The 25,594-nt window shown below is 37.4% G+C and overlaps 2 protein-coding genes across 2 annotated transcripts in view; one reads left to right on the top strand and one right to left on the bottom strand.

Annotated features, from left to right (window-relative positions):
• CTNNA3 (catenin alpha 3) overlaps positions 1 to 25,594 on the top strand; it is a 1,656,790-nt gene that overhangs the window by 735,849 nt on the left and 895,347 nt on the right. The gene's annotated exons all lie outside the window — the stretch shown is intronic.
• Positions 1 to 25,594, bottom strand: part of LRRTM3 (leucine rich repeat transmembrane neuronal 3) — a 269,685-nt gene that overhangs the window by 170,576 nt on the left and 73,515 nt on the right. The window contains exon 3 of the mRNA XM_060126881.1: positions 5,951 to 7,482. Coding sequence (XP_059982864.1) covers positions 5,951 to 7,482 — 1,532 coding nt within the window. The remainder of the gene's footprint in view (positions 1 to 5,950; positions 7,483 to 25,594) is intronic.

Here is a 25,594-nt window from a genome sequence, read left to right as displayed (position 1 = left end):
TAGGAAGTAGAGAACAACAATTTAAGAGTGGGATAAAAGCATAACTGAAATTTTTTCCTGGGTCAGGGGGAAATGGGAGTCCCTGAAAATAAGGTATAAAGAATTATCAAAAGAGTTATCAATTTGCATTACAACATTTGCTGGATAGGTTAAGAGAGAAGCTCTTTTTCTTTTTTTCTCTTTTTTTTTCAATAAAATGGATTATTATTGCATATGGAGTTTCTGCTATTAGAAAGTACAGTTGCTAAATAGATTCCCTCTGTTTGGTCTTACATTGTGACCCAGATAGTTTTGTTCTCTCTGTGTTCCTGAAATTCTCCTCACATGTTCAGGAGACCTAACTCAAGAACATATAACAATAATCCTACGAAGGTAAAGCAGAATAAAATTAAAAAATGCTTTTTCCACTGAAAAACCATCATCCTCTCTCTGTTCTCAAGAGATTTCATAGGAACTCAGCTATCAAAGAGGATGGTTTTCTACTTAAATTATAAGAATTTTGGAAATACGTCTGCTACATCATACTTGGTAAGAAAAGCTACGTCCAGTAGAGAGAGATTTTTGATTACACTGGTCATTTTTTTGATGAAAGGCCCAAAAAGAGTACTCTTAAGTATTTAATTTTGCATAAATGAATAGGTTATAACTCATAAAAAAGGCTTTGTATTTTTATGCTACTTTTTTTTAATCCAGTGATTTTCAACAGTAATAACTGGTAAAGTCAATAGTAATTTCTATACTAGGAGGAAATTTTGGATAATCTTTCACTGGGGGAAAAGAAAGAAACAACAGAATAGATGTCATGTAATCGATACCTGGAATATGTGCTAATCCCACTGTAACATGTTAAAGGCAATTACTTTTTGCTCAGTAATGACGTTATCTTGCCATAAATGTTATATTTATAAGGTATAAAGTAGACAAGGGCTCAAAATAGTGATACTGAAGAGGGGTAGGGCAAGTAACCTATGTTAATTGAAAACCTTTTCTATAATGATCTTTTTTGGGTCCCAATTAGAATTTTGATTTAGTTTGATAAGCTCTGGTTGGTGTCTATTTATGTTTATTGTACATTGCGGTCATTATTGATATGGGATGGAAGAAACTTTTTATGGAAAATAAACGTCAAAGACAAATTAAGTTACAGACTCACTGCCAAGTCTCAGAATTCATATTAATGTAAAGTGGATTTAGGCTTCTGTTACATAGAGGTTAGTAATGTCTTTTTCACCCAGGCCAAACATAGAACACTGGCAAACATAACTGATTATCTCACTAAATGCTTTTTGAAAATAATAGATAGTTGCCATTTTAGAGTTTACGAAGTGTTGCTCACATTTTGTCCTCCCAGTAACCATATGAAGTCAATAATTTTGCCCGTTTTACAGATGAGTAACTTCAAGTTCAGAAAAGCTGAGGAATTTCCTCGGGATTATTTGATTTGCAAGTGTCAGAGAAATTTGAATCTAAGGCCCATACTCTATTATTTACATGGCCATGATATGTTCCTTAAATCAAAAGAATCATAATATCTTTTTATATAGATTTTCTCTGTAGTATTTCTACTGTATTCTACCCAACTGTGCAAAAATCAACAATGATTTTGAAGAGTAGGCAAAAGTGGGTCCAATTCTATAGGCTATTATGATGTTAGATTCTAGAAAGTCTTACTTTGACCTGCGTATTATCTTACTAGTTTTCAAGAGTCGTTTAATACAACCTATTTGGCTTTCATCAGTTCTGTTTCTCTTACAACATTTGTAATTAAAATCCACTGATATGACTTTTTGTGTTCATGGCTTATTCCAGCTGCCTCTGATTTTTGATGTAGGTAGCTAAGAGAATACAAGTATAGCAAAATTCCATGGGTTTGCATAAAATCCAGATTCTAATGAGAATCCAGGGAAAAGGGAATAAAAGAGGCAACACAGTTTCTGAATTTTTCATTTCTCAGTTCTCATTTGTCATGTCTGGAACTCATTTTGTCTTAGGCTTCATGGCCTGATGCTGTTTCTGATGCTAGTTTAATCCACACTTTAAATAAGCTAGTTGAGTTCTCTTCTTGGTAAATGTCAAGGGAAGAGAAGGTATTTCATGCACCTACAGCATCCTGAAAATCCTTACCAAATCTACAAATCTGACTCTGCATTATCCTTCCCCAGAAGGAGAGCATAATTTCATTATCTATGAATCATCACCTCTTAGACTGTAACATCATTGTCAGAGAGCCTAATAGAACAGTGTTCAGCTGACTGGAAAGGGGGAGGGAGGGAGAGAGCGCTGGGGCAAAGCACAGGTCACTGGCATGGTAACAAACGGGAGAGTTCCAGAGCTGGATGCGGAGGCCTCACTCACTCCACAGCTCAGACACTCCTGACTGGTAAATAACTGATGCTGGTTCTTTCAGTATTAATATTGAAATTTGTTTTCCCCAACTTATTAAATTATATTTCAGTATCCTGCCTATGGAAAATATTCACACTTAATGAAAATATCAGAATATTTGGCCAATGTTGATGATTATAAATACTTAAAAAATATGTCTTATCGATTTTTGTTGCATTATTACTTGCTCTTCATCTTTGGACACTTATTTCTAGCCCTTAGTTCCAGTTCTGTGGCCTCTGGGCATTACTAAATAAGTCAATATACAAAATATAACTTAAAAAATTGTACTATAACTGTGTTTCCAAGGGAGATGAACTAAATAAAATTAAAATCTGATTCATGGATTGAAAACCATATGTTGTAAACCACATTTACATAAGGGTTCAGGATAAAAAACTAAATAAAATGTTTGAATAGCTGTGGTTAGTCTAACCAGCCACTGGAGGTCGCTGATGCTCCACAGTAATACAGTCTATTGCCTGTCTATTTAGGCAGTTGACTCACTGAATCAAGAAAAAATGGTTTAAATTCTTTGAAAAGATGTAATGTCAACATCCTTGGAAAATATAAACTCATTTAAAAGAAATATATCTTGCATAATTATTGCTTGGAAGACTGGCACTTGGACTATTAACTCTATGCTGCAGTAGCACTGTGTGTACCAGGGCTCATAAAAATTTGGGGATAAAACCCATACAGTTCAGAGACTAAACTGTATTTCCTCTCTCTCTGGTAAAGCATTCAAAGACTGAATCCGTTCTTCTTTGATGCATCTCTGCTGTGTATTTCAACAGGTCAGGCTGTTTATTTAACTGTTGTCACCTTTGAGGAAAGTCAGACACTTAATATAAATTTGGAATAGAAAATGAAATATCAGTTATATTTTTCTAATATGCAATGAGCTTTTAAATACTTATGAGAATAGATTTATGGTATGCAGTCCAAAAAGTGCCATGGGGTGGTGGTGAGGACGATGACTTTTGAGCAGGAGAACATTCATTCACCAGCTGGCTTCGTTAAATTTATAGTGGCGAACTAGTGATTGTCTAACCTACGAGAATTATGTACTGAGAACTAAAGAAGCTTCATTCCCAAAGAGAGGGAAAAGACTTTTTTTTTGGAATTCCATGTACTGAATCAAAATTGCTTTTACAATCTAAGGGATTTTATTTTGGTTCTTCTCTATTATTAAATTTATATGTAGTTAAATTTAGGCATTAAAAAATGACCAGCCTTCACAATTTTGGTCATTCATGTAATCTTAACACACCAAGTGGCTTTGAACTTTAGAAACACTTTTAATACAGTGAACGTATTTTATATATACTAGCAGTACCACAGCATCAAGTATTTGCAAGAGTTTCAAAATATGAATATAACTATGCCTTGCCTAAATTTATTTGGTATCCGTGACAAATGAGGCAGAAGGTCAAGTCAAAGAATAAAAATGGGCTTTTTCACTTTAACACTGCATTTAATTAAAACAATCATGTTTAGTACAGGTAAAAATGAGGCTGACCAAAGAAAGTTTTGTTTTTAGATGGAGTATGTATTTACTGACATTTTATGAAAAATGTGAAATGACAACTTCAGTGAAAAACATCGCAGTAGTTTCAGTCATCCAATTCATTGTACTGTAAGAAAGTATCTGCATTATTAATCACTTGGGAATCCGTGACTATTTGCCATTAATAAGTGTATATCCAACAGTTATGCATGGACAAATATCTTGTAACTATGATGCTTTTCTGAACTGGTGTCTATTTTAAGGTTTCATCAAAATCAAAGTACAGTTCCTTGAGAAATCTACTTTCGAGGTTCCTTTTTCTTTATTGCTTATAAAAGTATGATTTTTATAATCTGGCTTCTTTGCAATTATATCTCATGGTGACTTGCCTAGATTTTTCCTCTCAGAATATGAAAAGCCTCCAAACTCTATAAAAATGCTGGTAAAAATAGCCATTTACTTTTTCTTTTTTGCTGCAGTAATTCTGTTTTGAAAGAACAGGGGCATGGTTAAAGATATAAAGCTTGTTGACAAGCCAAATTAAATGAAACGGGCTCAATGTTGCAATTCCTGATTTTTGTTCCTATAATAGAATTCTTCGTTTTGGAGGATGAAAGAGAATACTGGCTAAAGACATTTTTCTAAAATCTAAATGAACTGTGGTCGAAGTTACTTAAATACAGAAGCTGTGATATTTGTGCTGCAGGCAATAAACTTTCACCACTGACATAAAAACATGCATGCAGCTTGCAGATTGCCAACAGGGTCTGTACAGAATCATACTGATGAATGGACTTCACAATATAGGTGAACAAGGGGACACTGTAACATGAGCAACAGAAAAGCAAAAGACAACTGCCATGGGGTTGGTCTTTTGTCCCGTAAGATTTATTTTATACGTTTATTAAGGTGTTGTCAAAACTGTCCTTTTCAATGAGGCTGTCCGTGGTGGAAAGCGTGTCTTGGAATGTGTTCTCTTTACACCTCTGAATGAAGTGTCAGTCATCAGGGGACTGGTGTGTGTGCAGAGCATAGAGTGGAACACAACAGGACAGCCTGACAAATCCCAAACAGAACAGACAGCTCATGATTCCACTCCCTACATTAGGGTCCTTAAAAGAGCTGGAGAGAGAAATTCTGGTAAGCTTCCAACCACATGCATTTAGCAAGCTGCATTCCCATTTGCAAGGCTCATCTCTGAAAACTCCTTAAGGTGAGGAACAGTGGAGAAATCTGCCTCCTGCCTGTTTTATCTATTTATTTATTCATTTATATACTTATTTTAGAAATGTGGAGGCTAGAAGAAATTGACGGTGAAACCTCTAGTCTGATTTTTACAGAGAAGAGTTTCAGAGACAAGGCTTCAGGTCTAAAACTTTGTATTTTTACTGTCTCCTTGCATTTTGCAGTTGTCTACGTGCAGCATTTTAACCCTTCAACAGTTTTCCCTAGGCTTGCTTTACTGTAATACAAACACCTCTGGAAACTGCTCGTGGTGCTGCTTTAACAGAGCACCATCTTTCAGTAGTTTTCTGCAGTTTTCTTTTTAAGCTAGGCATTGTTTTAAGGCTGTCCCTAAGTGTTCTGTAACCAAGTCCTCACCTAAAATCAGTTCAGGCTCCAAGTACCTGGGATCATTCACTTTTTCCTTGATTTGCCAATGAACTGCAAACCTTCTAGGACTATAGATTCGGTCTTGCCAGAAGGAGAATAACAGCCGATGTGAAGGATTACTTATGAAAGAAGTTTTGTCTTAAAACAAGTGTGACATTAATGGAATCAATAAAGGGTCTTATACAATAGGCATTAAATTAAAGCAGAGTTCAAGCTTCACATTGATTGTGGTATTTAAATTTCAACGGGTTAATTATGTATGAAAGTAAAATGACCAGTATTATGAATGTACTAAAACGGACAGGGAAGGACCTTGCCAGCAAAGGGAGAGGGAGAGGGGTAGGGAGAGGGGCACCACATTCCCTTTATAGTCACCAGAGTTCAATAAAGCACCACTTATTTCCCAGCTTTTAAGAGCGCTTTTATCACAATGGTTCATACCTCACACTCCCTGGAGCCCGATTTGTTATAGGTGCAGGGTCCCGTCCCATTCAGCAGCATCTCGCTGGTCTCCGTGTTGGTGGGTTTATAATCTACATAAAATTCCTGCGTGCTGGGAGTCATTTGCTTTAGGGACTGTCTTTTCTTTTTCCTGTGCCTTCGCATGAGGGAGCGCTGCTGCAGCTGCTTCATGCTGGCAGGGTACCGCTTCCACGACACATAGATAACAAGAAGGATGACGAGCACAGACAGGAAAAGGGCCACGCTCCCTGCGATGATTTTATGGAAAGAGATGTGCTCAGTGTCAGCATCGGTCTCTGGGCCAGGCTCCGTGGCTCCCACTGTGGGGGGCAAAGGGGGTTTGCTCTCATGCTTCGGCCTGGGGAGCTTGGGCTTAAATGTCGGCTTTGGGAGAGCCCTGGCCAGATCAAACCTCTCCGTGGTACTTTTGCCACAGATGCTGTAGTTCTTCACTGCATCGATAACATTTACTCCTTGCAGCTCTTTGGGACTGGCACAGATAATTGTATTCTCCCTCAGTCCTTTAAAATTTTTCAGCCAGTTTACCAGGGAACAGATATTTCTGCTGCATTCCCATATATTCCCGGCAAGACTGATGTCATTGAGGGATATCCAAGAATCCAAAATCTCTTGACCAATAAATGTGAGCTTGTTGGAATCCAGGTTGAGGCGCTGCAGATTTGGGACACACTGGAAAACACTAGGTCCACTAAAAGCTTCGATCTCATTGCCTGATAAATCAAGTCTTTGTAATGAACTCCAGGTCCAGGACATGGTCTGTCCTATGACACTGATTTTATTCCACTGCAAGTAAAGGTTCTGAAGGCTCACCAACCTTGGAAAAAGGGCCAGATTGAGCTTAGAAAATTGATTGTGCTCCAGGTGAAGTTCTTTGAGTCTGATCATGCCTGCAAAGACATTCCTGGCTAAACTTCGGATCCGGTTATATCCCAGGTCCAAAAGTTCCAGGTTGCGGCAGTCTTGGAATATTCGCACGGGGATGTTTCTCAGGGAATTAGATCGTAAATGTAAACTCAGCAGCTTTCGCAGACCCCGAAACTGTTCAGATCCCAGAGAATGCAGCTGATTATAGGACAGATCCAAGTTCCGTAAATTTGTCACAGGTCTGAAGGTATTGTTGAGAAAATAGGAGATTCTGTTGGAGCTCAGAATCAACTCTTTGAGTCTGCGTATTCCATTAAAAGCATTCTCATCAATATTGCTGATGTGGTTATGGTCAAGGTACAGCCAGGTGAGCTGGTTGAGCCCTTTAAATTGATTATACTTAAGTTTTTGAAGGCTGTTATAGCGAAGGGACAAACCTAAGCAACCAGCAGATATACTTGAGGGTATCTCCTGTAATTTCTGAGATTCACAATATACCATTTTGCCTTCACACCTACAGCCCTTAGGGCATCCTCGTTCGGCAGAAGAAAGCATTGTCAGTAAGACAGTGGGGGCTATAACCAGTGCTACAGCTGATCCGCTCAGTAGCCTAATTACATTGAAACCTGGAAATAAAAACAACTTAGAAAAGTTATCCCCCCAAAAAAGGAATTCATTTATTTTTTAATCAAGCAAAAATAAGCATGTATTTTCTTTTTTAGAAATTTAAATCTAGATAAAAACATTTAACATCAAATAGCATCTCCTTATAATTTAAAGAGAATTGTCTTTAGGCTTTTTTTTTTTTAATAGTTAAGCAAGGAAACATGGCAACTAAGCAATCAAATTTATAGTCTTAGAGCAGAGCAAGGTAATCTCTACAATAATTAAGGCAGAATTAATTTACGGATTAGTGGATTTTTTGTTTTTGTTTTTTTAAGAAGAAAAGAAGAAAAATGACAAAACATACCCATCCTTTGTATTGTTCAAAGGTCGTCCTTAGGTCTTTGCTTTGGCTTAGGGGGCCACTTGCATGACAGCCCCTGTCAGCTGCACTGTAGTGAGTCAGGGCTCGCTGACACCCAGGAAGAAAAATTGGACCCCTTGGGAGATGGACCGATTTTGGAACATTATTCTTTGCCAGCCACGCAGAACACTCCAAGAACAAATAAATCCCAACACCGCATTTGCAGCAAAACATCAAAATCTTCCTAGGTAATAGGATCTTCATGAATATTACGTTTTTGCATCTTTACAGTTTTTTTGTGGGGGGGGCGGTGTAAAAAAAAAAAAACTGGCTTCTACAATTTCTTCTTATCGGAAAGCAAGATGTATTCCTCCAGGCAACGTGAGGCTACCTGAGCTGCCACATCTGTATCCCATAGCCCAGCATTTCTGGTGGCGAGCACCCACTTCAGCCACAGCGCTGCATTGGAGCCCGGAAGGCAGGAGAGCCCCGTACCGTGCACACGCTCAGCTCACTTCTGCAGACTGTCATTCCGAAAGCTGCTCGGACTGTTGCTTTGGTTTTAGTGAATGCAGTCTTATGTAAAGCTGCCCCCAGTGGTGAAGAACATTATGGGCATGTGCAGAAATGTCTCTCTTTTATCTTGCAAATGAGCAGGCTTTCTGTTGGAAAATGAATGATTCTTTTGGGTCACTCAATAGGAACTGAATGGTCGCCGTAATCAATAACTAGCAACATTTTCTGTAATTTCCAAGTCTTGTTTTACAATTTGGCAACGTCTTTATTGTCTGCATCCACTTAATCGCTAAACATGCGCTGCCCAGAGTTTTTCTTGAGCTTGACATTAAGTTCACAGACCGAATGTCAATTTTTCTTAACCTCAACATAGCTTTGAACTGAAATTTATAAAATGAATTATTGAGCTGCCTGCCCATTTGACCTCTTGGAGTCACAGCGATTATATTATACAAGGTGTCTCAGGATGCTAGAACACATACATTTTGGAGTAGAGAGGATAACTAGTGACATATAAACTAATGTATCCAATAACCTCTCTGGTTTTCCCACAAAAGACATAATTGGTTTCATGGCTTATGACATGGTTTGTTGTTTTGGTTGCTGTCATTTTATTTTTTTAATTACAAGAGAAATAAGCCATATTTAGTGTGAGTACAAGAATCAAGAGATCATCTGGTTCAGTTTATTGATGCTGTTACTATTATACTAGCAATATTTATTGAGCACTTTCTAAGTGCTTTAAATGGGCTATCTTATTCTATCTGTAAACAATATTATGATGTAGGTCCCATTATAACCTTCATTTTGAAGATGAGGAAACCGAGACTTGGAAAGGTAACTTGCTCAAGGTCATATAGCAAGCAAGTGTCAGAACTGATATTTCGAACCATAGCTCTCTTAGCTTACACCTCTAACTGCTAGATGATCCTGCTTCAACAACATTGTTATCTTTACTTTAAAATGAGCCAAATGAAAATTATCCTAAGTCATTGTGTCAGGGAAGCTGTAATAAAATAAAATTCTTGATTTCTATAATAGGTTTTCATAAACTTCTTTGGTATGAGTCTTCTAACAAGAATCATAAAAACTAAAGAGGAGAAGCTTAGCCTAATGATTAAGAGGATGAATTTTTGCACCTAGGTTCAAATCCTGGCTGTACTTTACCGGCTCTGTAACCTTCACTAGGTTACTTATCTTCTCTATGCATTAGTTTTCTCTTCTGCAAAATGGGCATAATAACAAAATTCCGTTTCATAGAGGGTTTGAGAATTAAGTCATCTAAATGTCTGTGAAGTACTTAGAATAGTAAGTGGCACATGATAAGCCTGTGTTAGCTGTTATTTGAATAATATCAACTTTACTGTATTTGCTGGTATTGCATGTTATTTAGTATTGAATATTGAGTATACTCACTTTCATTTACTCACAAAGAACTACTTCAATGAATATTTTTTATACTGTTTACAGTGGATTTCTGAGATCCTTTCAGTCTTGCCTTCTTTGATGAGAAGAGTTCCTAAATTGCCGTCATCTGAACTTTATCTTTAAAATGAGTATCTAGTGGACCATAACTAGTAATTAATGTTTGATTATTTTCTTCCCAGAGCGGAATATGGTTAACATCTGCCCCACAGAGAAAACCATTTTGTTTAAAAATAAATGGTAATTTTATAAAAAATAAAAGTGTTAGTCTTAGTTAGATGAATTGGCTGTGGAAAACCCTGGAGAGCTTTCATATCTTCTAAGGATGAGAAGCTTGGTAACAGTCATGATAATCAAAAGGGATCCCATAGACATCATGCAATTCCTCAGATAGTATGCCATTAATAGGGCAGTTTCCTCCCAATTATTCTTGCTATCAATGCGCATAGAGCCCCCAGAGAGCTTGTTAAAAAGATAAATTTCCCAATCCCTCCCCCAAGATTTTGATTCAAGGGGACGGAAGAGGCTACACTTATCAACAGACTCTGATGGACAACTTGGTTTAAAAAATGCACTGTAAGGTAATGAATAAAAATAATAAATTTTCTCCTAGTAGGAAGAGAGGACATATAAATCTATGACATTGTGATATAGATTCTATGAGGACAAAGACAATGTTTTGTCTACTTCAGTTTCCCTGAAACCTGCAATAGAGCTTGGCATATCATAGATGCTCAATAAAGATTTATTGAATAAATACATTTTTATGGGGGTCACAGGTACATTTGATGTAGGATAAACTGGTTATGTAATGCTAGTCTTGTGTACATGGGATTGATCCCTGAAAAGTTCCTTGGCCAGTGAGATTGGATACAGTCTTGGAGAAAGTGTTCTTAAAAAATGTGTGTTATAAGGCAAGAAACTGGGAAGCGGAAATACTCACATGGTCAGCAAGTGATCTTCACTTTTCATGTAGATATCTCTTGTCTTCATAGTTAAACCATAAATTTTATGAGAATAGTAAGTATAGGTTTGAATATTCCCTTTGGCATATTACAACTTTTATCATCTAACATCCCAAATAGGGCTTGGCAACTTGTATCTATTAAAGAAAAGACTAAAGGGAATCATATTTATAACTCCTCTATCATATCTCTGTTGCTTGAAAGGCTCTGATTTTTCTCTTCACCATCCTTGCTTCTCCAAGGGAAGCAGCTATCCGATGTCTGTTTTGCCTAACAGCTGCAGAGGTCTGCTCTAGGATGGCCGGAGGCCCCATCAACTTTGTGTTTCTTATTCTTCTCTCACTCCCTGACAGAAGCACAGATGAGCCCACTGAGAAGGTAATTCTCTCACTTTGCTTTTCCTGGGAGAAATCTTCTTGGATCAATTCTGGTGAATAACATTTGCTGCTGCGTCACACACCTTGCCCTTAGTTTTTAGACATTTTCCTGGTACCTTGGCTTCTGATCTTATTTTGCTCTATAGTTCTGACTTCACATTCACCTTTTGGATTTCAAAATTGATATTTTCTCTTAATGCTGATTATTGATCTCTTCCTCAGTAGTGATCAGTAGCCATTCTTGGATTGGGTCTGACTCCAGGCCCTCTGTGTGGCTCCTACTTTGGCACTAGCTCTTAAGCCAGTACCACCACCAGGTCTCTCCTGGTTCAAGGTAGTGAAGTGCCTGAAGAGGGAAGACCAGTCAAGAGGCTAGTAGAGAAATCCAAAAATAAAATAGTGCAACGCTAAACCAGACTGAATACTTGAGGCTACAGAAATCACTCCCAAGACATCGAGTAATCTCTCAAAAGAAAAACAAAACCTTGCATTCTAAAAGATTTTAGTAATTTGCTGGTTACTTTTTAAAGTTTATTCTCCTTTTACTTGTTGACTACAGCAAGATGATTATTTCTTACTTGCCTTTCAAAAGAAGCAAAATTATACTACATGATGTATTTAGCAAATTCTTTTGCACTTAACACCACATACAGAAAAAAACCTAAACTACCGGACAACTTAAATTTCCCCAATGAACCTAGGGCCGTAATGATTTACATACTTATGGAATATAGTGTCATGTATCTAAAGACTTTTTTTTAATTGCACTGTTAGTACTTCAAATAGCTTGACATATTTTGTTTAAATTGGGTAAATAAATCCAATCTTACTTATATGATGGCAAATTTCAGTGTAATATGAAACTGAATTGCCATATATAAACTTAGAAAATCAGGGCTTAAAGTGGATATACTGATATCTTAACAATGGGTTGTTCTCAGAGATTTCATTTATTTAACAGTTTGGGTACCGACTAAGTCCTAGACACGGTTCCAGACACTTAGAGTATATCAGTGCACAAAACAAAGATCTAAGCTTACATTCTGAAGGGGTAAGATGGACAATAAAAAACAAACATAAGTAGTATATTATTAGGTAGTGTGTACTATAGAAAAGTAAGAAAGATAGTGAAGATTAAGAGTGGAAGGGGTGAGATGGATCGTAGTTTTAAATAGGATGGTTAGGGCCACTAAGAAAGTGGCTTGAACAACCCTTGAAGGAGGTGAGGTTGTTAACCTTAAATATGTATGGGGAGCGACCAGTGCAAAGGCCTTCTGTGGGAGTATATAGTGTGTTCATTGACTAGAAAAAAGGCCAGTCAGTCTTGGAGTGGAGAGAGCAAGTGGGAGAGTAATTGGAGGTGAAGTCAGAGAGGGAATATACTCTAAAGGGACAAGAGTAGTAAGGAGTAGTAAGGGAAGCCAGTAAGGAGGTTATAATACCAGTCAAGAGAGATGATTGTGGCTTGGGCCAGTATGGTAGCAGTGGGAGTGGTGAGAATCGGTTAGATTCTAGATTTATGTTTAGGTAAAACCAACAGGAGTTTTTTAATGGATTAGAAGTGAAGGTATGAGATAAAGAGAGAAATTAAAGATGACTGCTGGGGCTTCCCTGGTGGCGCAGTGGTTGAGAGTCCGCCTGCCGATGCAGGGGACGCGGGTTCGTGCCCCGGTCCGGGAGGATCCCACATGCCGCGGAGCAGCTGGGCCCATGAGCCATGGCCGCTGAGCCTGCGCGTCCGGAACCTGTGCTCCGCAACGGGAGAGGCCACAACAGTGAGAGGCCTGAGCACCGCAAAAAAAAAAAAAAAAAAAAAAAAAGATGACTGCTAGTTTTATGGGCTGAGCAACTGGAGGGATGGTACAGCCATCAGCTGCTTCTGTAGGTCAAGTTCGGGGAATAACATCAAGAGTTCAACACATTTGAATTTTGTTTGAATTTGGTTCTCAGCTTTCTTCAGTTTTGTGAGACTTTAATTTTTGCAAACATCTTCTTGTTATTAGGCCTCAAAGAACCATGATGTATTTTAAAATCGTTTGTAAAATGACAGAGCAAAATTAGGCACTAACAATAGCAACATGGATTTCTATTCAGATGGTCTGGACAGTGGCAACATCTTTGCAAATTGTCTTAGAAGGCAATGGAATCAAAAGCTTTGATGAAAACTGAAAATTACATAAAGACCAGATATGGGAACATGTGGACTAAGAGTTTTAGGAAATAAATTCGGTAAAAATCCAAAATGTTTTTCTAGAATAATATAGAGAATGACACATACTTTTTATTGCATATGCCAGTTGACATTTGGAATTTGGAACTGATTCTGGCCAGTCTTCTTAAGGTCTCAGTTTGCTTATCTGCAAAATAGTACTCATAAAACCTGTGCTATGAGTCTCTAAAGTTTTTATTTAGGATCAAGTTCCATAATTTATATGTAAATACATTGTAGACTATAAAGTGCTACAAAATATTTCTGAAATCAGTGTACCTGTGAGAAAATTAATTTTTCTTTGAATTCTGTCTAGGTGCTCTGGTCATGAGCATATACTGGAACAAACATATATCAAGGGTCACTAACATGACCAAGGGCAGAGTCAGAATTTACTAATATTATAAAAAAAAAATTCTCAGTATTCCCTTTCTACTACAGTTTTAATACCACAACCATTTATTATACAGCATACATCATTGACATTCTAACTCAAAAAGTGCTTTCACCAATAAGTGCATGTTATCTAGGTGTTGTAAAGAGCTTAATGTTTTTGACTCAGCTACCCTATCATGTAATAAGATAGTCAGAATGCTGCTATAGAGTCCCTACAGCTATGAAAATTTTATTTTCTTCATTTCTAGTTGGTTAGAATACTCAAATGCATTTGTACACTTATAACTATATTCTGATCTTCCATCGTTGGTTAGAATACTCAAATGCATTTGTACACTTATAACTATATTCTGATCTTCCATCGAACATTAACATGTCTCTGAAATATCCTTGGTTTCCATCTGCTTGCTTCAAGGGCTCCATTAAAAACCCTGTCTGGTCACATATGGTTATAAGTGAATATGTCTGACTTAGATAAATGGATGAAGAAATTTCCAGGTCTGACCATTAAAATGGTTTCTCAGTGTCTTTTTGGAATGAGGCAAATTCAGATGAATGAGACCTACAAGATTATCCAACACATCTCCCTCTCCCTCACCTAAAGATACATTTATGCTGCAGCATCAATCCATACTCTCAGGTTTTATTGCATTCCTCACTTTTTCTTCCTACAGAGGTAGCCCTAAGCTAAAGTTGAGGATAGGGAAAAATAACAAACTCTTAAAATGTAACACTTATTGGTAGACTTCCGAAGATTGAAAAAGACTACATAACTTTGAGGAAACAATTCTTCTTATTTTATTTTTTTAGTGGAAATTTCAAAACATACACAAAAGTAGAGAGTATAGTATAGTAAACATTAACAATTATCAATATTTTACTAATTCTGTTCCACCTACCCCCACCTTCCTTCACACACACCCACACTTTTTTTTTTCTTTCTGGAGTATTTTAAAAGCAAATCTCAGAAATCATGTCATTTTACATATATGTGTGTGTGTGTGTGTGTGTGTGTGTGTGTGTGTGTGTGTGTATGTGTTTCAGTATGTAATTCTAACCAGTAAAGACTTTTAATTTAACCATCTAGCATTAGAACACCTAACATATTTAACGATAAGTTCTTAAAGCTGGTTTATGGTCAAGACCTAAGTAAAGCCCAAATATTGCATTTGGTTTTCATGTTTCTGAAGTCTCTCTAATTTTTTAATGCCATCAGTTTATTGGGAGGTACCAGGTCATTTGAACTGTAGCTTGTTCCATGTTTGACGTTCAGTTGATTCCTTCTCCTGTATCATTTAAGTTGTAAGGAGTAAGTTTTAATGGCATACATGTTGAGCAAGAGTCCATTCATTAATTTAAGCAGGATATCCAGCCCCAAATTGATACTTGGGGCATCTATTCACGTTTGGTAGCAAAGTTAAGACTTGCATTAACTTTTGAGTAATGTGAGACTTAGAACTTGAAGGAAAATATGTGTTTCTGTTTTGTTCTTTTTGTATTACCAGGGAATACAGTAATGGGTCAAATGGCAAGTTTTCAGAGCAATAATTAAAATTAAGGTGTCACAAGTCTCGGTTGGTTTACCATTCATATTTACTAGTATTTCTGTTCTTCCCTTTCCACTGCACTTGCTTTTTTGCACATAGTCGTCAAAAGCAATTATTTGCTTTGTTCCTTGCTAAACAAACCTGCTAATTTTTATATTAATATTGGAATAGTCTTCTAACAGAGGCTCAAAAAATTACTTTCAAGAGAACAGCCATCAAAATTCATTTGTAGTCATTTTATTGAGAGAAATAAGTTTTCTAACTTTTCATCTGGAACAAAGTCCATGAAGGAACATGTGGCACCAGAGCCACATTGTAAAATTTATAGTCCTATATATATTCCCAAAATTCTTACGATTTCTCACAATAGAACAAGGGAGTTTTAGAGTAACTGTAAAGGTCTCTTACAAATTTGTACCTTAATATTTGATGTTTTACTTTAAATGGTTGTATGGCTGTGCTTTGAATATAAAGTCAATATTATTTAAACGGTATAATAATAAACATTTTGCTATATTTGCTTTACATATGTTCTGATGTACAAGTTTTTTTTAAAGAAAATTTTCTTAGTCCATTTGGGCTATTGTAACAAAATGTGATAGATTGGGTGGCTTATAAACGACAGAAATGTATTTCTCACAGTTCTGGAGGCTGGGAAGTCCAAGATCAAGATGTGGTCAGATTCCGTGTTTGGTGAGATTGCATTCCTGCCTCCTGCTTCACAGACTGCCACCTTCTCTCTGGAACTTCACATAGCTTAAGTGGCAAGGGAGCTCTCAAGGGCCTCTTTACTAAGGACACTTATCCCATTCACCTAATCACCTCCCAAAGGTTCCACCTCCAAATACCATCACTTTGGGGATTAGGTTTCAACATATGATTTGGTGGACGTGGAACACAAACATTCAGTCTATAGGTTTTCTATTGTACTTTTAAAGCATTCTGTATAATAGTTTCAATGGGTACACTAGTATATTTTAAAATTTGCCTTCCTGACAAATATGTTAGCATTAAGAATTAAATCCGGGCCCTGAACAAAGATGGTGGAGTAGAAGGACGTGCTCTCACACCCTCTTGTGAGAACACCAGAATCACAACTAGCTTCTGGACAGTCATCAACAGGAAGACACTGGAACTCACCAAAAAAGATACCTGACATCCAAAGACAGAGGAGAAGCCACAATGAGACAGTAGGAGGGGATCAATCACAGTAAAATCAAATCCCATGAATGCTGGGTGGATGACTCACAGACCAGAGAACCCTTATACCACAGAAGGCCACTCACTGGAGTGAAGGTTCTGAGCCCCACATCAGGCTTCCCAACCTGGGGATCCAGCAACAGGAGGAGGAATTCCTAGAGAATCAGACTTTGAAGGCTAGTGGGACTTGATTGCAGAACTTCGACAGGACTGGGGGAAACAGAGGCTCCACTCTTGGAGGCACACACAAAGTAGTGTGCGCATTGGGACCCAGGGGAAGGAGCAGTGACCCCAGAGGAGACTGAACCAGACCTACCTGCTAGTGTTGGAGGGTCTCCTGCAGAGGCGGGGGTGGCTGTGGCTCGCCATGGGGACAAGGACACTGGCAGCAGAAGTTCTGGGAAGTACCCCTTGGCGTGAGCCCTCCCAGAGTCTGCCATTAGCCCCACCAAAGAGCCATGTAGGCTCCAGTGTTGGGTTGCCTCTGGCCAAATAACCAACAGGGAGGGTACCCAGCCCCACCAATCAGCAGTCAAACAGATTAAAGTTTTACTGAGCTCTGCCCACCAGAGCAATCCCCAGCTCTACCCACCACCAGTCCCACCCATCAGGAAACTTGCACAAGCCTCCTAGATAGCCTCATCCACCAGAGGGCAGACAGCAGAAGAAGAACTACAGTCCTGCAGCCTGCGGAACAAAAACCACATTCAGAGAAAGATAGACAAGATGAAAAAGCAGAGGTCTATGTACCAGATGAAGGAACAAGATAAAACCCCAGAAAAACAACTGTATGAAGTGGAGATAGGCAACCTTTCAGAAAAAAAATTCAGAATAATGATAGTGAAGGTGATCCAGGACCTCGGAAAAAGAATGGAGGCAAGGATAGAGAAGATGCAAGAAATGTTTAACAAAGACTTAGAAGAATTAAAGAACAAACAAACAGAGATGAACAATACAGTAACTGAAATGAAAACTACACTAGAAGGAATCAATAGCAGAACAACTGAGGCAGAACAGATAAGTGACCTGGAAGACAGAATGGTGGAATTCACTGCTGCAGAACAGAATAAAGAAAAAAGAATGAAAAGAAATGAAGGTAGCCTAAGAGACCTCTGGGACAACATTAAACGCAACAACATTCGCACTATAGGGGGTCCCAGAGGAAGAAGAGAGAGAGAAAGGACCTGAGAAAATACTTGAAGAGATTATAGTCGAAAACTTCCCTAACATGGGAAAGGAAATAGCCATGCAAGTCCAGGAAGCACAGAGAGTCCGATACAGGATACACCGAGACACATAGTAATCAAATTGGAAAAAATCAAAGACAAAGAAAAATTATTGAAAGCAGCAAGGGAAAAATGACAAATAATATACAAGGGAACTCCCATAAGGTTAACAGCTGATTTCTCAGCAGAAACTCTACAAACCAGAAGGGAGTGGCATGATATACTTAAAGCGATGAAAGGGAAGAACCTACAACCAAGATTACTCTACCGGGCAAGGATCTCATTCAGATTTGATGGAGAAATCAAGAGCTTTACAGACAAGGAAAAGGTAAGAGGATTCAGCACCACCAAACCAGCTCTACAACAAATGCTAAAGGAACTTCTGTAAGTGGGAAACACAAGAGAAGAAAATGACCTACAAAAACAAACCCAAAACAATTAATAAAATTGTCATAGGAACATACATATTGATAATTACCTTAAACGTGAATGGATTACATGCTCCAACCAAAAGACACAGGCTTGCTGAATGGATACAAAAACAAGACACATATATATGCAATCTACAGGAGACCCACTTCAGACCTAGGGACACATACAGACTGAAAGTGAGCGGATGGAAAAAGATATTCCATGCAAATGGAAATCAAAAGCTGGAGTAGCAATACTCATATCAGATAAAATAGACTTTAACATAAAGAATGTTACAAGAGACAAGGAAGGACACTACATAATGATCAAGGGATCAATCCAAGAGGAAGATATAACAATTATAGATATATATACACCCAACATAGGAGCACGTCAATACATAAGGAAACTGCTAACAGCTATAAAAGAGGAAATTGACAGTAACACAATAATAGTGGGGAACTTTAACACCTCACTTACACCAATGGACAGATCAGCCAACATGAAAATAAATAAGACACAGAAGCTTTAAATGACACAATAGACCAGATAGATTTAATTGATATTTATAGGACATTCCATCCAAAAACAGCAGATTACACTTTCTTCTCAAGTGCACACAAAACATTCTCCAGGATAGATCACATCTTGGGTCACAAATCAAGCCTTGGTAAAGTTAAGAAAATTGAAATCGTATCAAGCATCTTTTCTGACCACAACGCTGTGAGATTAGAAATGAGTTACAGGGAAAAAAACGTAAAAAACACAAACACATGGAGGTTAAACAGTACGTTACTAAATAACCAAGATATCACTGAAGAAATCAAAAAGGAAATCAAAAAATACCTAGGACAAATGACAATGAGAACACAATGATCTAAAACCTATGGGATGCAGCAAAAGCAATTCTAAGAGGGAAGGTTATAGCTATACAAGCCTACCTCAAGAAACAAGAAAAATCTCAAATAAACAAACTAATTCTACACCTAAAGGAACTAGAGAAAGAAGAACAAACAAAACCGAAAGTTAGCAGAAGGTAAGAAAACATAAAGATTAGAGCAGAAATAAATGAAATAGAAACAAAGAAAACTATAGCAAAAACCAATAAAACTAAAAGCTGGTTCTTTGAGAAGATAAACAGAATTGATAAACCATTAGCCACACTCATCAAGAAAAAGAGGGAGAAGACTCAAATAAAATTAGAAATGAAACAGGAGAAGTTACAACAGACACTGCAGAAATACAAAGCATCCTAAGAGACTACTACAAGCAACTCTATGCCAATAAAATGGACAACCTGGAAGAAATGGACAAATTCTTAGAGAGGTATAACCTTCCAAGACTGAACTGGGAAGAAATAGAAAATATGAACAGACCAACCACAAGTAATTAAATTGAAACTGTGATTAAAAATCTTCCAACAAACAAAAGTCCAGGACCAGATGTCTTCACAGGTGAATTCTATAAAACATTTAGGGAAGAGCTAACACACCCATCCTTCTCAAACTCTTCCAAAAAATTGCAGAGAAAGGAACACTCCCAAACTCATTCTACGAGGCCACCATCACCCTGATACCAAAACCAGACAAAGATACTACAAAAAAAGAAAATTACAGACCAATATCACAGATGAATATAGATGCAAAAATCCTCAACAAAATAGTAGCAGATAGAATCCAAAAACACATTAAAAGGATCATACCCTATGATCTAGTGGGATTTATCCCAGGGATGCAAGGATTCATCAATATGTGCAAATCAATCAATGTGATACACCATGTTAACAAAGTGTAGAATAAAAACCATACGATCATCTCAATAGATGCCGAAAAAGCTTTTGACAAAATTCAACACCGGTTTATGATTAAAAACTCTCCAGAAAGTGGGCACAGAGGGAACCTACCTAAACATAGTAACGGCCATATACAACAAACCCATAGCAAACATCATTCTCAATGGTGAAAAACTGAAAGAATTTCCTCTAAGATCAGGAACAAGGCAAGGATGTCCACTCTCACCACTATTATTCAGCATAGTTCTGGAAGTCCTAGCCACAGCAATCAGAGAAGCAAAAGAAATAAAATAATACAAATTGGAAAAGAAGAAGTAGAACTGTCACTGTTTGCAGATGACATGATACTATACATAGAGAATCCTAAATGTGCCACCAGAAAACTACTAGAGCTAATCAATGAATTTGGTAAAGTTGCAGAATAGAAAATTAATGCACAGAAATCTCTTGCATTCCTATACACTAATGATGAAAAATATGAAAGAGAAATTAAGAAAACACTCCCATTTACCGCTGCAACATAAAGAATAAAATACCTAGGTAAAAACCTACCTAGTGAGACAAAAGTCCTATATGCAGAAAACTATAAGACACTGATGAAAGAAATTAAAGATGATACCAACAGATGGAGAGATATACCGTGTTCTTGGATTGGAAGAATCAATATTTTGAAAATGACTCTACTACCCAAAGCAATCTACAGATTCAATGCAATCCCTATCAAATTACCAATGGCATATTTTATAGAGCTAGAACAAAAAATCTTAAAATTTGTGTGGAGACACAAAAGACCCTGAATAGCCAAAGCAGTCTTGAGGGAAAAAAATGGAGCTGGAGGAATCAGACTCCCTGACTTCAGACTATACTACAAAGCTACAGTAATTGAGACAATATGGTACTGGCACAAAAACAGAAACATAGATCACTGGAACAAGATAGAAAGCCCAGAGGTAAACCATGCACCTACAGTCAACTGATGTATGACAAAGGAGGCAAGGATATATAATGGAGAAAAGTCAGTCCCTTCAATAAGTGGTGCTGGGAAAACTGGATAGCTACAGGTAAAAGAATGAAATTAGAACACTCCCTAACACCAAACACAAAAATAAACTCAAAATGGATTCAAGACCTAAATGTAACACTGGACACTTTAAAACTCTTAGAGGAAAACATAGGAAGAACACTCTTTGACATAAATTGCAGCAAGATCTTTTTTGATCCACCTCCTAGAGTAATGGAAATCAAAACAAAAATAAACAAATGGGACCTAATGAAACTTCAGAGCTTTTGCACCACAAAGGAAACCATAAGATGAAAAGACAACCCTCAGAATGGGAGAAAATATTTGCAAATGAATCAACAGGCAAAGGATTAATCTCCAAAATATATAAACAGCACATGCAGCTCAATATTAAAAAAACAAACAACCCAATACAAAAATGGTCAGGACACCTAAATAGGCATTTCTCCCAAGAAGACATACAGATGGCCCAGAAGCACATGAAAAGCTGCTCAACATCACTAATTATTAGAGAAATGCAAATCAAAACTACAATGAGGTATCACCTCACTCCAGTTAGAATGGGCATCATGAGAAGATCTACAAACAGCAAATGCTGGAGAGGGTGTGGAGAAAAGGGAACCCTCTTGCACTGTTGGTGGGAATGTAAATTGATACAGCCACTCTGGAGAACAGTATGGAGGTTCCTTAAAAAACTAAGAATAGAATTACCATATGATTCAGCAATCCCACTACTGGGTATATATCCGGAGAAAACCATAATTCAAAAAGACACATGCACCTCAATGTTCACTGCAGCACTATTTACAATAACCAGGTCATGGAAGCACCATAATGCCCGTCAACAGACGAATGGATAAAGAAGATGTGGCACATATATACAATGGAATATTACTCAGCCATAAAAAGGAACGAAATTGGGTCATTTGTAGAGACTTGGATGGATCTAGAGACTGTCATACAGAGTGAAGTAAGTCAGAAAGAGAAAAACAAATATCATATATTAACACATATATGTGGAACCTAGAAAAATGTTACAGGTGAACCAGTTTGCAGGGCAGAAACTGAGACACAGATGTAGAGAGCAAACGTATGGACACCAAGAGGAGAAAGTGGCGGGGGGGTGTGGGTGGTGATGTGATGAACTGGGCCACTGAGATTGACATGTATACACTGATGTGTATAAAATTGATTACTAATAAGAACCTGCTGTATAAAAAAATAAAATTCAAAACAAAAAAAAAAGAATTAAATTTCCTAACCCCCAGGTGGGGAAAGACGATAGAAATCTTGATTTGGAGAAAAAAGGTTAATATTCCATTGGTTAGTTCTATTTTTGTTTCTGAAACAATGTTTGTTGGTTTTTGGTTTTATGCTGGAGACCTAAGAGATTTTAAACTTCTGATAGAAAAGAAATTCTGAAAAAAACAAAAAAAAAAGAAAAGAAATTTTACATAGGTTGGCAGTGTAGTAGCAACGAATAGGAGCTGTGGGTCCTTATGTTACATGAAAATATTTCAGTCTATTTGGGGACTTTCTTAAGCTGGGCTGGAGAACCCTTCTCTGTAACATAAATACTTTTAATCCTGATTGAAAATTACTTCCCTTAAGAGTGTGGGGAATGCTTAGGAATCTCCTGTGGCTCACAGCAGAGCCCCCATGTGGCAAAATTGTGATTCAGGCAGAAACTGACTGAGTCCTTGAAAGTAAAGCCATGCATCTCTCATAAAAATAAAATTTCTTTATCTGGTACTGAGTTGGGAATTCATTTATTCAGTGAATATTTATCAAGCTCTTATACCATTCTTGGTGCTGGGGATGCAACAGTGAGTAAGACCAAGCACTTACCATCAGAGGACTTGCATTCTAGTTGCATGCATCACTAGATGAGATAGTAAAAAATAAACATTATAGGCACACATTACAATGTCAACTAGAGATATAAGTGCTATGAAGAAAAATAACAGAGTTTATGGGCTAGCGACAGTTTGATGGAGTGGTCAGAAAATCCCTTTCTGAGGACTTCACGTTTGAGAGCAAGTAGAAGACAACTCATGTGACTCTGTGTTCCCTCAGATGTAATCTCCCTTTGGGATTTTCATTGATCACCACCGACACCTTTACAGTGTTGCTGCTCCTCCTTTGACACTTCAGCCCAAGAGTGGACATAATTTCCGTTTGGGACAAGTGGCACAGCTGAAAGTTTAGATAACATTTTAAGAAATTCTTTTAAAAACTAAAAAATTTAGGAGATAACACAATGAGAAAAAACAAAGCAATATGACTCATACAGTGATTCTTATACAGAGTTAGCTTTCTGAGATCCAGTTTTCTGATTGGGGGTTGTCATCAGGAATATTTGCTCCAACAGATGTGACCCCACCCACTCAAAGACTGTTGCAGGCCTCATCAGTCATATCTCATCCTCGCACAATAAGCCCACTGTTTAAACAAGAGTTTCACACATGCAAGAAAAAGAGAAGCCTTTCCCCCAGGAATCTCCTTGCCTCTCCCTCAGTGATTTTCTTTCATCTCCAAATCTTGGTCTTCAGGTACCTATGGTGACCCAGTTCTTCTGGATCTTTTTTTTTTCCCACTTATCAACAAATGAATTATATGGTATTAGCTGATCATGGCTTATAGTGTTACCCTTCTCAGTGTACTTGAAATTTAGTAGGTAACTCTGAGAAATGGGAAATATTAAGGTATCGGAGAACTGAATTTTTTGTACATAGTTTGAAAAGCAAATATGAGAAAAGATTTGTATTAAAAATACCCATACTTCAGAACCATTTTTTTTCTTCCATATATATGTGTTAGCATACGGTATTTGTTTTTCTCTTTCTGACTTACTTCACTCTGTATGACAGACTCTAGATCCATCCACCTCACTACAAATAACTCAGTTTCGTTTCTTTTTATGGCTGAGTAATATTCCATTGTATATATGTGCCACATCTTCTTAGCAATTCATCTGTCGATGGACACTTAGGTTGCTTCCATGTCCTGGCTGTTGTAAATAGAGCTGCAATGAACATTGTGGTACATGACTCTTTTTGAATGATGGTTTTCTCAGGGTATATGCCCAGTAGTGGGAATGCTGGGTCGTATGGTAGTTCTATTTTTAGCTTTTTAAGGAACCTCCATACTGTTCTCCATAGTAGCTGTATCAATTTACATGGGTAAGCTGGGATGAAGTGAGAGAGTGGCATGGACTTATATATACTACCAAATGCAAAATAGGTAGCTAGTGGGAAGCAGCCGCCTGGCACAGGGAGATCAGCTCGGTGCTTTGTGACCACCTAGAGGGGTGGGATAAGGAGGGTGGGAGGGAGACGCAAGAGGGATATATGTATATGTATAGCTGATTCGCTTTGTTATAAAGCAGAAACTAACCCACCATTGTAAAGCAATTATACTCCAATAAAGATGTTAAAAAAATAAAAATTAAAAATATAAAAATACCCATACTTGCTTTTCCTTCTCAGCTTCTTCACCAATTACTCTTTTAGATTCAGTCACTTTATTTTTCTTTTTTCAGTAACTTTATTTTAACTATCATTTCCTTCTCATAATATTTCTGAATTTTGTTGAGATTTTCATTTCTTGCTATTGTAACTGAAGATTTAGTATCATCCTTTCTCTCACTGTCCCACTTTTCATGTTAATATAGTATTAAATAAATAAACAATATTTAACTTAGGATGACTATGTAAGCAATGATGCTGCTGGATTAAGTGGTATACTAGATTGTGCTTCCATTCTCATTCAACTTTTTGTTTTTCTTGCAGTTAAGAATTGTCCCTTTCCCCTCCCACAAATTTGCTTAGTTTTGTCTGTACCTAGGGTTAGTTGTTTTTCCCAATATTTGAAAAGATTTGTTCCAAATACTCAGTCAGTTCAGATAATCCCTTTCTTCTGCAGCACTCCATTTCTCTGCCCCAATATCTAATCACAGCTGTTAACCTAGTACCCCCTTCACCATTCTCCAATGGTGATAGCCCGTTTCCTGGATCCCATATATTCATTTTCTTAGTTTACCACCTGTTTTGTTGAAGCATATTCACTAGCAGATTCCTGAGAGGGTGCCTGTGAAATAAAAATTTCATGTCTGAATTTTTAAAATTTATCTTTACTGATTAAAAGCTTGGCTGTATAATTCACAGTTGACAATCATTTTCCTTCAGAATCTTTAAACCATTGCACCACTGTCTTCTCACACCCACTCTTGCTGCTGAGAATCAGAGGCTATTCTGGTTCCCACTCCTTTGTGTATAATTTATTCTTTACTCTCTGGAAGCTTTTATGGAACTTTATTTCCCCTGGTATTTGGAAATTAAGCAAGGATATACTTTGGTTTGGGCCTTTTTTCATTCACTGTGCTGGGTATTCAGTGGTCCTTTAAATCTGGAGACTTGTGTCCTTCAGTTCTGTAAAATTATGTCTTCTTTTTAAATTACCTCTCCCCATTTTCTCTGTTCTCTCTCTCTGGAACTTTTATTGCACAGATTTTGGACTTCTTGGATTGATACTTTGGTTTTTCTCTCCTATTTTCCGTCTCTTTATCTTTTTTGTCTTACTTTCAGGTGATTTCCTCAGCTTTGTGTTACAATATTTATTTATTTATTAAAAATCTAGATCAGGTATCAACAAACTATGACACAATTAAATCCAGCAGTGATGCTG

Source organism: Lagenorhynchus albirostris, chromosome 16, assembly GCF_949774975.1.
Source record: "Lagenorhynchus albirostris chromosome 16, mLagAlb1.1, whole genome shotgun sequence".
NCBI lineage: Eukaryota > Metazoa > Chordata > Mammalia > Artiodactyla > Delphinidae > Lagenorhynchus > Lagenorhynchus albirostris.
The sequence above is the reverse complement of the archived record's forward strand: the minus strand, read 5'-3'. Positions and strand labels throughout refer to the sequence as shown.